The sequence below is a fragment of the Haliaeetus leucocephalus genome, unplaced genomic scaffold, assembly GCF_000737465.1.
Source record: "Haliaeetus leucocephalus isolate CR32 unplaced genomic scaffold, Haliaeetus_leucocephalus-4.0 Scaffold536, whole genome shotgun sequence".
Classification (NCBI taxonomy): Eukaryota; Metazoa; Chordata; class Aves; order Accipitriformes; family Accipitridae; genus Haliaeetus; species Haliaeetus leucocephalus.
Window position 1 is genome coordinate 1,206,047 of NW_010972972.1, and position 16,839 is coordinate 1,222,885.

The following is a 16,839-nucleotide window of genomic DNA, read 5'->3' on the forward strand; positions in this document are numbered from 1 at the left end:
AAGTATATTCACTTAAACGGAATCAGATTTGGCTCCTGGGAGTAAACCAAGCCATACAAATTAAGCTGTACCCAGTTACAAAGAAAACAAACAAAAATCCAGAGAAGAGACTGAATTTTTATAGGCACATATAGAAAGGTCTTGCAGGTCCACATTTTTCAGACAAGCTGTTAGTGTGAAACAGATTAATGGTTTGATAATTGCTCCAGGCAGAAGATTTTTAAGTAAGGGTTTTACTACTGGAACTTTTAACAAGCCAGCACTTAAAGGACAGAGAAGTAATTACAATGTTTATAATAGCTGGGTACAAGGATAGCAGACATTCCTAAAGCAAGCAGAAATAGGAGGATTCATTTTGCACACTGCAATTGACTGTCTTTGCAAAACGGGCCTCTAAGCATAAGAAATGCGTGGAACAACAGGAATTAGATGAAGAACTGGAATCTTCGGGGACCGTCTCAAAGCAATGATATCACACTGCACCGACTGTAGATTGTGCATGCGAGATCGGCGTGCGATGACCAAACTTGCACAATAATTGCAAATGATTCTTGTTCAATAGGCTAAAAGTATCTGCACCATATGCCCTATAAGTAAATAGTCCTTTCATGCTACGATGCAGGGACAAACAGACCTTCGGCTACCAGATTTATACGGAAGCACGACAGCAGAGTGTTCTTTTCCTTCACCTCAATTTTCCATCTGAATAAAGGTCAAAACACTGCTGACCAGAAATAAGTAGCACTGGAGACCAAACTAATGAAAACAGAGGTTAAAACAAGGGTAAATTTATGTCTTTTAATGAGTGTCTGGAGCCGAGCACAAGTCCGTAGCTTCAAGCAGCGTTACTATTGACATAGCTAAAGAGCAACTCGATTTTTGTTTACCAGATGGATACCTCCATCTAGGTACTTTTATGTTCTCCATTACTGTATTTTCTGAGCATCTCACAGTTTTAATTGTATCTATCTACACAACGCTTAAGCGAGAGGCATCCTTTATCCAGTGACTGTTTAACGCAACGCAGAGAGTCCTGGGAGGGAAGACGACTTTTTCCCAGCAAGTGACCATTTGCTAAGCTGGGGAGCCGGGCTCAGACCAGCATACCCGCTCTCAGACTCCGGTAACCCACGAACTCAGCTGCACTACTGCAAAGCTTTGACGGCAGAGATGGAGAGTACCTTTCCCCAGCCTTATCTGGATCTGGGTAGGGCGAGAGCACTCTTCTGAGCAGTGGAAGACCTGAAATTAAACCCCTTTCAGCCGAATCTCTATCTCGCATTTCCTAGGGGTGAAAAGAAATCAATCTTCTCTCTCCAATGGGGACAATTTAAGAGCCCTAATTTCAAGAAAACGCTTTCAAGTTGTGAATGCTGGTGTTATAAAGCTTGGTCCGAAGGAGTAGGGAAGCTCTTTGGCAGAGCTGAAACAACAAACAAACCCCGTCTTCATGATTTCCAGCAGCAGATTGGGCACATCCCCAGTCAGCACGCTAGCTGCGGTGAATACCACGCTGAATGTTTATAAAATAAGGTAATGCTGAGTTTCCCAGCACTGAGCACTTTCTGTGCTTCTAGTCCAAACAAATTAAGATTAGACTTGCAAAACAGCTAAAGCGCCCATTATACAGACTTGACCTTTTCTTACTCTTCCCTGAGCATCTGCTCCTGGCTCCTGCTAGAAGCCAGGTACCAGGCTACATGGGCAAGATAATCGGTGCTTGGTTTAAGCCAATGTGGGTGCTTTATAACTGCGACGTGAAATGACTCAGCTTAAAAGTACCCGAGATCCTCAGAAACTCCAGAGGCATATTATCTTCATCGTGTCAGCTCTCCACAGCCACGTTCTCAAGGTAGCTGCCTGGCATTTGTTTGTGCCCAAAATGAGCTTGTCTGCATTGTATCAACCGTCTCAATGCCTAAGCACTGTCTTCATCCACAAACTACATTCCTGGCATACCTTCTCAACCCGCTCCACGAGGTGATCTCGGAACACACTTCCACTCCTACGTGCCGCCAACCCGCCCGCTGAGCGCGGCATCCCGCATCCCCTAAATGCGGTCCGAGAGGAATGACCGTATGGCTCCTGTGACAGTGCCTTACATACTAGCCGTTTGGAGTACGGTTCTTAATCTTTTCTGTTAAATCCTCCTGCTTCCAGGTTTGAATATACGTGGTGGTGACAATGGGGAGGTAGAGAAGGGTTGAGAGATAACAGGGAGAAGGGCTTTGCATCTATGACAGTTCAACACCGATGCTGGGGATGGAGGATCCCACCCTTGGGTATGCCAAAGATGACAAAATACGCTATACTTTAATACTCATCAGAGCAGTAATAATTATAAACTCTAGGCTAGAGAGTCATGTGTCAGCACTCTGTCCCAATAAATTTTTAATTATTCCATATAAATTGGAAACAGCCCAAGAAGAAAAAGCAAAATAATACCTGCTGGCATAATGCACAGTGCACTCTCATGGGTGAAAAGAGAAGCAGTATCAGCTCCTCTCCGGTCAAGAAGGGAGCTGAATATAGATTTCCACATCCTTTGAAAACACCCTAACCAAATAACTTCTTCATAAGGAAAATAATATCAGCAGTGCCTTTATGCACATTGCAAGAGAAGTCTAGCTATGGTCTTATTTACAGAAAAGAGATCATGATTCTGAACCTTAATCAGGATAAGGTATCAACATCTTAATGAGGCAGATTCTAAGGGAATGACGTCTTGCCCCATTTTTTGGAATTCATTACTTGTTAGTTTATAGGTGTGTTCTGGTTTTTGTGGACCTTAATCCTGGACAGCGAGGAATTAAAACCTGCAGTGCCCAAATCCTGAGTTAGTATATTTTCATTAATAAACAAATCTTGCAGAGTAGTTTCCAGGAAATTTTTTTATATACATGGAGATATAGAGATATACAGAGAGATATACAGTGCCTGTGCCATCAAGACTAATTGCCTTCCACAGTGCCTCACGGCTTTTTGTTTTGGAAACTAAAATATTCCATACCTCTAACTACAGCTCCTTTGAGACCAGTCTAAGCCAACTAAATATTGTATTTCCTAAAAGACCAGATTTTTCATTAGGACCCAGCATTTGTTGTTACATGGGCATACCAGCTAAAATGACAACGCTGCTAGTGAAGAGCAGGTCACAAAGGTCATTTTAAAATGAGTGAGAGAAAGAAAAGCAGAGAAGCTGGAAGCTCCTGTTATTATATATGATTAGTTAAACATATGTTTAAGTGCTTTTTGGAACAGGACTGAGTAAACTGTTCGCCATGTCTACTGCAAATTGAACAAAAACTAATGGGTTCTAACAGCAGTTAGAGAAACTCTGGTTTGCTGTCAGGAAAGACTTTCCATCAGTGAGGGAGTAAGTTACCTGGAGAAGTTGTTGACTCTCCACCGTGGGAGGTTTTAAAGAACAGATGAGACAAACATGTCAGGAAAAGTTCAAATACAGTTGATCTGCCCTAGGGCAAGAGAATGGACAACAAGATTTTTTAGGTCTTCTTCAGAGCTATATTCTAGAGTTCCTACATCACAACTAACATGTTGGACTTTTTCATTTATTACCCGATATGTCACATTCCCTGCTTGCTGTATGAATATATGAAACAAATAAGAGCCTTCACAGGTAGAACTTCACAGGTAAATACTTTTAGTGAATACTGAACTTGCCCCCCAAACACTGTTTCATTGATTCTGAAACTATCCACCAATTTAAGTTGATTTTGTCAAGTTGGATTTACAGGAGGGAAAACAACAGGGATAGATTAACACAAAAAACCATTCATATACATCCTTCTTTCTTTCTTATTCACTAACACCCACCCACTGAAATTATTTTGGTCTATGACATTTACATCTCTGCCAGATACATTGCCACATATATTTAGTTTCTGTACAGGGTGAAATGCAATAATAATACGATGGTAGGTAATACCGCATTTTGCGCTGGAAACACTGATGTCATCTATGGTTCAAATGGCCAACAAAGCTGTTAACAGTGGAGTGAAAAACAAGGATGTGTTTAAGTGCATAGCCCATACCAAAACATTTATTGGTTTCATGAGGACCAGGAGTTCCTTCACGGTCAATATATGAACAGCACAGAATTTAACTAGAAGCATGCAAGTAAAAAAAACTGGGGAGAAAAAAAACCCAAAACAGTAACTATCGCTGAACCCCAACACATTTTGTGAATTCCATTGTTTGCAGCCACAGTGTGCTATGTGGGGTCATTCACGCTAATAATTTGGATGCAACTGGTTCTGGCACGTATGGTGAGCTAATATATTCCCCTGACTTTTCACTTGCTTTTGCAAAGGCCATTCAAAATTACAGTCTGTGAGTCTGGGAGATGTCTCTCTTCTGAGGCACCCCCTGACAATGATGGGAGATTATAGGATGGGTTGTGACACTTTCATCTCTCAATTGATGAAGATCCAGTCCCAGTACGCTGTAAGATCTAGCAGCAGTTTATTACAAACCACTATGGTGATCACAGATGCCAGGTGAGAGAGTTTAGAGGCCAGCTATCTCTGTACAGCAAATTTGTACAGAATTGCAAACAATCTAAAAACTTTTCTGTTATCTAAAAGTCCATACTTCTGGAAAAGCAAATACATCAATACAAAGGAGGGGTTCACAGGATACCTGGCCTGGACAGTGAAAGCTGCTTTTCTTTTTTATCAACAATTAAGACTGGAACAAAAATACAGGAAAAGAACCAATTTATACAGAACATAAATATATTGACAGCCAAGGAAGGTTTCAAGTGGAAGGCATGAAAGGGGGATGGCCTCTGGACTGAATGATCATAATTGGGCTTTTATTGCAGAAGAACACTGCATGGAAAAAGGAAAGTTTTTTTCTTTCCACATTTGGGACATGTAATTGAGGATGGAAAAGGAAAGTACAAAACCATCATTTCCCATAAGGAACAGACCATGAAGAAGAATTTATGTGATGTATTAGATTATCCAGTCACATTTTCATAAGGTAATTTCTGATAGAAAGCAAAGTACTGTATTGTATTTGTACAGCAGCTGGTACATTCAGCATGCACTAATCAGTTCTGACTTGGAACTGCTAATAGTATGTTGTGCTGTCAAAAGGGAAAAAAAACAAAAGCCTACACTTCTAGTCTATTTTCCCCACAGTTGAACCCTTAAAACATATATAGGTATGATTTTTGAAGGGACTAAACATTTTGTGCACGCATTAAACTGATGAAATTTATGGATAGACAGCAAATTTGAAAATGAGGGTACCCTGACCCCTGACTGCCAGTAACCTGGCTTGAAATGGTTATTTCTGTTTCTAAGCAATAGTTTTCTATGTTTTCGCTTTAAATCAGAATGTCATTTTCATAAGATGAGCAAAGTTTAGAGTTCGCCCTATATATTTATTATTCTCAGCATAGAATTTGGAGTTTAAATTCTCCTGGACAAGACTAGCAGCATACCTCAGACAGCAACGAGCTTAAGGAAGATGGGGTTGAGGGTCAAATACTTTGATGAGGCTGGAATGAAAAGAGAGTCTGTGATCCACTGTCTTTCTCTGGTGCTTCAAGAGATAACATGCTGGAATACACTTTCACCATTTTAAAGCATATAGCTTTGTGGGGAAAAAAAAAAAGATTAGCTAGCTGTGTCTTCAAGCTGGCACTCAAATATTAAATCATTCATGGGATATATCCTACATTAATGTTAAGACTCATTTGTCCTGATTTCACTCAAAATCAGACTGCTTGTTCTCATTAATTCTGCAAGCTTCTTTTGCTAATTAATTTTTACAATAAATTTCTTCAGAGGGTTTTGTTCTAGCCACCTGCAATTCTGATTTATCTTTTTAAAGAATCACATATAAAATGTCATGTAGAACTGCAATTTGTTTCTGGGTTTTACATTTAAAAAGAGGAAAGCTCTTAAAAATAGTCATGCCTATGGGAAGTGTTTTGGAACAACTTTTAAAACTTGAAAATCCTTTCGAACCATAACAACAATGGAAATTTTTATACATTTCCCTTCTCTTTGATTTTGGTCTGGAGATTTGCAATCCACGCCCACTCTATTTCTGTCTCACTGTTTAAGAACAGAGCTGTTCATTGCTTGGTTCTGTGGGTTCTGTTTTTGTCTTTGAAGTACAAACACGGTGGGAGGCTATTAGTTTAGATTGCTAATTTAGTTAATAATAATCTGGGGGCAGGCAGAGGCAGATTAGAGCCAGTGGTGACAAAGAAAAGTTTTGAATCCTTCCACTGGCTAGAGAAGAAAAACAACGGTGTATAAACTTCTATATATCTACTCCTCATACAGAGATTATTTTGGTTGATATTTCTGTGCACTTGGGCTATGGAAAAGTTCAGCCCAATGTCAGTGCCTGAAATATGAAAAGTCCTATTAAAGTTTTTACACAGGGTAGAATCACTGGAGTATTAATAACCTCAGTGGTCATTAACAAGCAGAGGAGATATATTCTCTTTTGGGGGTAATCACAGACACCAGGTATCAGGTAAAGTACACCAAGGATGAGAAAGAGACAGTTTTTTACTTCCCCTTTGACAGCTGGCAATTGAAAGGATGAAGAAGTTTGCAACATATTCAAGGTCAGTGATAACACTATACATCTTCCATATCCTCATCTAATTCCTTAATTAATGCCATTCTTTCAATCTTATAAATCATTGCATGGCCTTTCTCAGGCTGCAGACATCTCACTTATTATACATATCTTAATTCTTAATCTGTTAAATTACCTCTTGGTTTTTCTGCAGATTTTCATGGTCTGTAGCAGATGTTGTCTTCTCCCATTTCTCTGCAACTTGATTTGCTTCTTCTATTTTTTGCTCATAGCTTTTCTGGGAATTTAGCAGTGTCACTTCATAAAACTCTTGAATATCTGTTTGCAAAGAGGAATGAGCAAAAGACATTATTTGACATGTTGGCTTTTGAATTCCTGGTGTTTTTCTTTGGCCAATATATACTTACACATTAACATCATAATGATAAACACGTATTACATTTCTAGCAGAAAGCACCGATATGCAAGTTTGTTTTCTAAAATGTCAATGAGATTCTTGAGGCACATTCTCATTGTGAAGAGGTCTTTACAAATAATTTCAAAGTAAAGGAATAATACTTGTAAGAAGAGATTCAAAGAACATGTTACACGCACACCTGAACGATATAGGAAGAACAGACCCTTGTACAGGGAGAAGTCACAGATCTTTTTAACCAATAAACTAGAAATTTGCAGGTGTAAAATACCCTAAGAGAAGCTTGTTGTCAGACACCCATCCCAGCCCTATGTGCAGGTGCATTATCTTTAAGTAAGTGGGAGGAAGAACTTAAAGGAAGACTTTGTGGATTCATCACTTCAACCTGTTGTCACTCAGAAGTGGCTAGTTAATGTTTGATTTCAACCAAGAGTGAGCAACAAGCCAGATTTTGATTTCTTGTTCAGGTGTGTCCATCACACTTATTTCCATGGGGTATGAAGAGATATACAAGACCCAGGAGTGAAAACACTTTCACTAAAACCTGTGCATGTAATGACCTAAGGAGAGGAAAAAAAAAAAGTGTTTCCCTTCCTTCAGGCAAGAATTTTTTAGTCAGATAGTCACATTCAGGAGGTGACACATTGTCTAACAGATATTTGACTCGCCAAAGAAGAAAAAACCCATCATATTATTTTAATTAAGAACAACGGACAGACTTTCTCCTGGATAAGAACAAAAAAAACATTTCAGGGAGAAAGATTGCATCTACCTGGATACCCCCTAGGACTCCAAAGGAGGGACTCTATAAAAACTACCATGTAGGAAGGCATGACCCTTGACAGGTAGGTCTCAGGAAAGGCAGAGAAGGGTCAGAGAAACCTTTCTGGTATTAGGTGAAGAAATTGTAGGGAAAAATCAAGCTTATTGCACTCACGCAGGGTCTTTCATAAACTTTTGTGACTGTGGGTTTTCTTTTCTATTTTGTGAAGAAATGTTCTGTTTGCATGTTACCTTAAATTGGATTGAATAATAGTAGCCTCAAGGTAACCAGACAATCAGAAAACATTTCTTAATGGAAGCTGTGATAAATCTATACCTGAAAATATCAGGAGCCCAAACACCCCGGGGTGCTCCAGCACGTCTAAAAATAAAGAGTATGTTCCCCAGGAAAGCTTCTTCGACCAGAAAAGAAAAATGTTCCAACATTAGCCATAGACGCTGTCTGGCAAAGAGGAAAATATTGGGGTCGTGTCTGAACTTCAGAAGCAACCAAGGATTTTGTTATACAGGGTCAGATCCTACACACCATCTCACACAATAGGAGACTGAACTGGATTGCGTGTGACAAGCAGAACTGACGGAGCAGGAGGAGGCACAGAGAGGCACACAGCAGAGGCACCCTGATTTTCTGCATCCTTCAAGGGCCAGTCAAAAGTAGTGAACTGGGTCTGTGCTCATCCTCACATTAAGTCTCTGGCCAGATCTCTAGCAGCCACTCTTCCCTCTTTAGTAACAACTGAAACTGAATTTTTCTTCTAACTTCTTTTACAACTTTCTGACTCATTATGTACTCTATTTCTCATGTACAATGGGAAAAATTAATGTTAAAATTAAAAATTCTGATTAATAACTGTGATCCTTAGGAAGTAGATACTAACTTCTAATTTATATTTCATATTGCTAAGAACATTTAATTCCACCATTAAAACTAGGACCTACTTTTAAAATTAAAAGCTGTAGGATAGTTGCAACGAGAATGGAAGTTTCTCCATTTTCGATGGGGGGAAGTTTTTATAGTCATTTTGAAAGCTCATAGTACAATTGCAAACAGTTGTAATATATGGTTTGATGCCAGGTCAATTTGTATTGCAACTGCAAGTAAAACATATCAGGCTAATATGTAATTATCTCTAGATAAATACTTTGCAGAAATAAACTAGAAATTGCCCTGTGGCAGTGGCATTCAGCTGGCATAGCTGTCATTATCAGAGTATTAATTGGGTTGACAGTAGTCAGTCAAGGAACAGCAGAACAGTGCTTTCGCTCCAACTTTAAAGACTGCCTTGCCCTAGTGTTTTCATTAAAAATAACGTGAGCCACATTTGCATGTGTATGCACGTGTGCGAAATAAATATTAAAAACCCAGTCTCTTTGTAAAGGTCCTTATCTATTCTGAGGAGGCTGTGGGTTGCTTTCACTAGAATAATGATCACTGGTGTGCAGAGAAGAGCATTTCAGTGTACTTATGCGGTTACAGAAGAAAGCACAGAGGATTCACTTAGTTGGTTGCTTTGTTATTCCATAAGCTAAAATTGCCATTTCTATGGAACAAGGGCAGCCAGCACCTTGCAGTCAATCAAGGTTAGCAGAGAATAGGGTCTGTAATTTGCTCTGAGTAAAACCTGCTCTATGGAGTTACCTCCATTACCTGAGAGGTGTAATCATACTAGGAGGGGTAAACAGCTGAATACTACTGTGGGTGGGAAAAGAGGTGTGAAGGAGGCAATGAGATCAAGCAGCTGTAGAATCAAGCTTGGAGCCAAGGTCATAAAAGGTAGTTGTGAGAGCATGGTAATTGTTATGTAAAATAACCAAAATACAGTCTGTGTCCTAGCGGGGACTTACAGGAAGATAATTCAACAAAGAGACTAAAATCTTACACAAATGAAATCTGCATTAAGTATTTCTTGGCACTATATTCCCTCCCTTCCATGAAAAGTTCAGATTTCATTTAGAAATGGCAACATTACTATTGATGAAGTCCATGAGCACAAAACACCTCTCCAGATGAGCTGCTTGAATTTCTGTACCGTTCCAAACATTTTGTTAAGCAATAAATTCATGTTTGTTTAAAGTGTCTGTGAATCTCACTGGATTTTCAGTCCAACTAAATTTGTTCATTTCCTTCTTAAGAGATTACTTACTTTCTTTAATAAACTCTACTTGCTCTTCCTTTAGCCTAGCCCAAATGTTTTGTCAGTTTTGCTTTATAAAGATGAACTGCATACAAGAAATTATATATATTCTAATATGAAGTAATCCTAAAGATACCATGATATGTTTTATTTTGGATGATTCCATCACTGGGGAAGCAGGAAAACAAATTATCTCTACATCAGCACAGTAGGGAACGCATTGGTATCACTTTACGAATGCCCACAGACAAGTATTCCGTACGTGTCTGCGCCTGTGCTCTGCAGGCAAACTCCAGGGATTCCCCTTCTGTCTTACAGACCTGCGCAAGAGTGAGGAGGGTCTAACTTCTATAGATATGCCAGGGAGCACTTTCCCTTACTAAAGCCTGGTGCACTTCTCAGTGTGAAGTCTTGTTTTCTTTAATACCATTTAAAAAAAACTATTCATTATTTAAGCTCAAATCAGAGTTGTGCTCACTCTTACCTCACTTTTTTTAATAAAGAAAATTTAAATAAAAATAATTTGGACAAAGAATAAGAACTGCAGAAGATGCAATGTCCTACTTGCATAGAAGAGCGACCTTTCTTTCAGACAGCAACTACATAGAAGGAAAAACGTGTGATCAAAGCTGAACAGGCTGCCTAAACTCTGCCATTTTCTGACATTTGAGTGGTTCATGCTGCAGCCCTATGACCATTATTCCAGTGCAATTTCTGTTCCAATTTATATGCATCACAATATCCATTTGCTATGGGAACACTTTAGAGCTCTCACAGCAAAGGGGTTAAATAATATGAAAAGGCAAAAATGTTGAATAGCCTGAACTACTTTCTGTCTTCTGTGACCATGGGCTTTCACCAGCATTCTAATGAGGAAAAACAAGATAAAGCAATACAATTCCTCATTCATCTGTAAGCACTTCAGCACCAGAAAGATAGAAGTAAATTGAAGGGAATTCAGACAAAGACAGATGATTAAAGGTCTGAGAGGACTAACTTTGGAGCAAAGATTAAAGGAAGAGAATAATGATAACACACGCTTTCATACATCCTTTCATTTCAAAGCAAAACAAACATTAAGAACCACATAGCGTTGGCTGAGAAAATTGCGCAAGGCCTCAAAGAGAAGCAAACCACCAGGACTGAACTGCCGAGGCCCACAGACGAGCACACCAGGTGTGTCCATCCCTTCGTGATCAATAACCCACTTACAGGAGCTCCAGAATCATCAGTCCGTTCGGGACAACGTTACTCCATTTTAAAAAGTCCTCCTTGCAGGGAAGGGTAGATGCAGCCGCAGGAGCAAATCTGGAACAATTCCCGGTGTGCGAGGAACGAGGCAGGAGCCACTCACTCCTACAAGCTTTCTCCTCTATTCAAGGTACTCACTGGTGTGATTTAAAGTCAGGAGGGAAAGGTGATCAGCACTTACTCCTATTTATGCCTGCTGGTGCCCTATCTACTACTGACCCGTCTTCACTGTGTAAATCAGCCTAATCAATCAACCTAATCCAGCTGGTAGCCCCAAGGCTGGGTGAAGTATGTGGGACAGCTTTGGTGTCTGTATGATTTTCACCTGTAGGATTTTCACCTACACAGAGAAGCACTGGCAGGTACCAAATGCACCTCTACTTTTACGCACATTCAGAAATTTAGCCATCAAGGCACGTGTGTCCCAGTGCACCAAGCAGCTGGGATTACCCCAATATATCTCTTTAACACCAGCTGACCTGTAGCTGCACTTTGCATGTACCTAATTGATGCTGAGGGTTAGGAGGTGAGAATACCAAAAGATGGATTTTCCAAGGTAATCAGCTGCAAAATGCAGAGAGTCTCCACTCGAGCTGGTACAGGTTTACAATGCAGCTGTACAGGGAGGATAGATTTGCAGAGTAACAAACTCAGGATTCAGAAGATGGGGCATAAAGAAAACCAGAGCAGGAGTGGAGAGAACAATCTCTTGTACCTCTTTTGCATTTAAAAAAATAAGAGGAGGAAGAGGAAAGTCTGTATTCCAGTAACAAACAAGCTGATGCCAGGCTTTCTGATACCATCTATATTTTATAGAACACAATTAAGCTTAAAAGGATAATCTTGTACATTGCTTAGCCTGAAGTTGTACTGCATGTGTCAGCAAATGCTGCCTCCCCAGTGACTTGACAGTACATGTGGCTACTTGTAAGAGAGCAGTGCAAACTATTCCACGCACCAAACCTTATCCAAAGTCCACTGAACTTACAGACACCTACCCACCACAGCATGTTTTGACCTCCAGGAAGAGTGTACGCTGTGCTAACGGCTGTTCCGAAAGCTGTTACCTTCGTCTGTGCTTAGCAATGAGAGAAGATTTCCTTGTGACATACATCTTGCTACCACCCCTCTTCACTCTATGCAGATGATGTCTTGAGACCATTTAGAAATGGCACCAATATTCTGGTATCTGCAGTAATTGTCTGTTGCTTCTGCAGAGAGCTGTACATTTCTGCAATTAACCGTAATGTCATTAACAACGTAGAATCCCATTACCCAAGAAATGAGTTCTCCGTGCATCATACTTGTGTAGACCCAAACTGGGAATTGGAACAAATATTCTGTAGGACAAAAAGAAAAGGGTTTTTTTTCTCCTCCTTCTAGAGGTCCTTAGCAATGGAATTCATTTTTCCTATGCTGTGCCAGTGCCCTGACTTGCTTTGCAGTATAACTCCCATCTGTTTTTCCAGGGCATTCAAGGACAGGGTGGAATGGGGGTCTAAGGCAACACACAAACACAAGCTGTTTCCTTTCCGGGAAATTTGGGACACTGTTTTTGTCTATGTGTAGGATAGTGTCTGATATGTACCTTTTAATGTTGTGTAACCCAGCACAAATGGCTACTGTCTGGCAGAACGCTGCGAATCAAAATAAAGTCAATTGTTACAGGCTCTTGCTGCAAGTCTTTTTTTTTTTTTTTAACTAAGGGAACATTACAGCGTACGTCTAAATGGCACCATTTATATCCTGGGGAGTAGATTACGCTGGGTCAGCTTCAGCCATCTGGTCTAAATTATTAGGTAGGAGCAAGGAGGATTGTGCAGGATGTTGTTCAAGAAGGAAAACTGATTCACGCAGTAGAAGTAGCAGGGAAGTGATCAGAGATCGTACCAGCCTGCCAGTAAAGGGCTTTAAAGGCCCTGCCCATGGAAGCGCTCCAAAGAGAGGTTAAATAACATACTTCACCAAATGCAACTATGTTTTGTGTTTCTTTTCAAGTAAAATGTTTCCATATTGAGTAAAACAGCCATTATAAGAGAAAATTAAAAGTAAGAGAAAAAAACCCTTAACTTGAAATTGGGTGAGTTTTCAACTAAAGCAGGACTACGGCACAGACCCTATGTGAGAAATGGCAGATCTCCAGTTATCAAGCTGGTACGTAGCTTTACGGTCATGGTGAGCTCAAACCTGCCCCCATTAGCAACCCTCAGTGCAGCAGCACTCAAAAATGCCTTTCCCATTTCAGCTCTATCCCATCCTCAGGGCTCCACATATATTTGCCTTGGGTCTGCACTAATAAAGGTGGTGTGAGATTCAGCAACAAAGGAAAAGCTCAAGGCTTATTTTTTGCAGTTTGCAGAGGTAACACCAAGATATGTCAAATCAAAATGAAATTTAGGAGCCCTGTGGCAAGGTTTTCAAACATAAGCTTTTGGTGCATGAGAAACATAGATGCCAACCCAACAAGCAAGAGTTACAGCAGAAGGAGATAACAGGTTCTCTATTCCACGCAGGCAGCGAAACAGTGCAGTGCAAGCCAGGGTAGCAGTCTTCTGCCAAATGCCTACAGTTGATAAATGTTCCTAAATCTATTAAAAGCAGCGTACTCCAGTAGAACATGTACCAAAGTAGGCAGCGAGAAATACGGTTTCTGTTATTAACCTGTCTTGATTCTTGAGCTTCAGCAAATCCCTTTTATTTGGCCTAGAGAACTTTTTGAGGTCCCTTCCAACCTGAATTACCCAATGATTCTATGATCCTTTGCGCATCTACGTTGTAAGCTCTTTGAGGCATGAACCATTACTAAGCAGTTACATACCTGAGCAAAAGTATATCTTTTTAGCAAAAAAGCTCTGAAACACTCTACGTGCTGTAACAAATAACTAAATGGTTAGTAATGCATGGCCTTTGCAACAGTTATTTAGATGTATGAAAAAAAAAAAGGTTTTGAGTACTTCTGGCTTTGCTGTACAGTGGTATCATGACTGTTTTTTGTAATATACCCAAAATACAATGAGAGCTCTCCCAAACTTCTCAGCTAGGAATATCTGCCTCAAAGGCAGCTGTCCAAACTCCAGGGAGAATAAAATATTCAACACAGATTGCTGTGCACAGAGAAGACAAAATAATTCCTGCAGCCCTCTCTATGTGAGCGATGTTTATGTTAACAAGTGAAAACTAGAAACCGGTAAGTCAGACAGGAAAGTCAGTATTTAAGCCTGCTCGGTGATGATATTGAGTGTATTACTAAGTTTCGCCTATATATTCTTACCCCTTATTCATAAATAAGCATGGCAGTCTGGATTTGAGCATTTGCCATCGACAATATGTTATGGTTAACATCTATGGTTGCTAATTGTGTAAAAGCGGGCACGGTAGATTAAATTAGTAAATGCTGCACTCAGTTCTGCTCATTCTGTTTCTGAAGCTTGATCTGCAGAAGAGCAGAGCAGCAAACCCCAAATCCTGCAGCGAGGTTTCATTTTGAACACGCTAGCCAGGGCCTGCAGATCAACGCACAATCTGCAATAGAGCAGGACCACAAGCCCACGCTGGCTGCTTTGCACCTCCAGACAGCCAGGCATAGAACTGAACCTGTCCCAGGGTTTTTTTCCGATAGCAAACTCTGTAAATAGAAAGTGCTGTTAACTTTACTAAGTGTTGAAAAGTGACAGCTAAGAAAGAACTAAGAGCCAAGGCAAGTTTTCCTGTGCTTCAGAATAGACCTTTCATAAAACGTCAGTTTCTTTTGAAAAATGATGGTTTGTATCAAGTTCTTTTCCTATAAACTTAAATGCAAACCTTCAGCTTTTTTCAGCACTGTGTATCACTGCATGTAGCAGCCGGAGACCTTGAAAGTTATTTACGGACAACAGTAAAATACACCTTTGGGAAGAGGCTTTATTCATTGTGTGTAGAGTTGGATGCAAAGCCATTACCGGAGAGATTTTCCCTTGTTTCTGTGCAGCAGTTAACAGTTATTACTGTACATTTCTGATCCTGTTGGAGGATCATGCAGCCCCGCTGTGGGTTACAGAAGTTATGAACAGACTTTCATCTGAATGGTTCCAGCATGCACTTAAACAACTGTAACAGAGAGTTCGATACCAGAAAACTGTTCAGTTATATCATTTGTTTATTGCATGATTTCGTTGCTCGAGTGCTTGAGATATGATTTCTTTAAATAGGCATAATTAGGAAAAATTATCAAAAATTCACTGTAAAATACAATATCAAAACTGCAGATATATTTTCATATCTGAGGTAGCAGTAATAGAAAAAAAATAGCTTATATATTTCCTCACCTTTTTTTTTTTTTTTTTTTTGTTTTGGAAAGGAACAAGCTGCAAAGCCAATTTCCCACAGAATATGGAGGGGAATACCATATACCAGACCAGAACCAGAAAAGGATGCATCATTCTATAATCCTTTCTAAGTCAGATTATTTTTATATAGGCTTTGCCACTGCAGCTGCGCATAAATAGATTGGAAGGAGGTAGGGTAAATGGAAGATCTAGCCCATGTCTTGGGACCTGTAGGCTTTGGGGTAGCTGCAGGTACTCAGCAGCCCAGCCAGATACCAGCCGTGCCTCCAGGGACGCCTGAAGCAGCCTTAGGGCAAGCACAGAAATCCTGGGGGGAGTTAGGAACAGAGTGATTAAGTCACCTCAGGATTAATCATAGCTGTTCACAGGTTTAACTCAGTGACTGTATCCCTCCTATGCATTCCCTAAATTATTAATATTTTCTGGTGAAAGCAATTGGTTTTTAAAAAGAACTACAGCATCATCTTCTGAACAGAAAATGAAAAGGGGAACACAGAGTGTATATATGTGTGTCTATATATGTGTTTGTATATATATATATATATATGTCACTTCTAATCAGACGTGGCCATTGCCAGAACAGAGAGATGAGTTTGTCTTTGCAGGATAGCATTCAAACACACAATAATGCACTCCCAGCATGAAGACCACCACGGCTCCAATGCAGGAATGAGGTACCAATACCTTAGCAGGAGCCTGAGAGGCTCTTTCACCTCCAACAGTTTAAAATAAAGCTGATGTTGCCAAAGCCCTCAAAACCTACCTGACAGAGTGCCCAAGCTGCTACCCAAGGAAAGGAGAAGGCCAGGAAGGGAGCGGTTTGTCTAATGCACGTCGTTCACCATTTATATCCCAAGGATCTGATCTTTTGAAAGGTACTTGCATATTTTACTTTCCAACACTTGCAGGCACATGGCAAATTACAACTTTGCTGTTATAGCACAGGCTGATAACAAACTCAGCACAGGAACATCTCCACACCACCATGGTCTTTACACCATGAATTTCTGCCTTCCCATTTACCATGGATAGTTAACAACATCATTCCTCCTTTTGCCAAACTAATTTGAAACCCCATCCCATGCAGAAGGTGTCATCACAAAGCACATACCTGCACAGGGCTAGTACTTCAGGGTATATTACATTTTTCCAACTGCTTCCAAAGGAAAGACACTTATATAATTGACGCTGTCCGTGCTGTTAATAGGCTGGACACGTAGTATGTCATGATGAATTGATGTGACTTCCAAGCGCAAGAAACGTCACATGCTGGTCTCATGCCTTTTCCAGCATTTTGCCTCTTTCACCCCACTGAGTTTCTCACTGAATGGTGTGGGAG

General features: G+C 40.2%; 1 protein-coding gene across 1 annotated transcript in view; it reads right to left on the reverse strand.

Annotated features, from left to right (window-relative positions):
• Nucleotides 1-16,839, reverse strand: part of DLG2 (discs, large homolog 2 (Drosophila)) — a 1,012,119-nt gene that overhangs the window by 885,940 nt on the left and 109,340 nt on the right. The window contains exon 3 of the mRNA XM_010576558.1: nt 6,858-6,909. Coding sequence (XP_010574860.1) covers nt 6,858-6,909 — 52 coding nt within the window. The remainder of the gene's footprint in view (nt 1-6,857; nt 6,910-16,839) is intronic.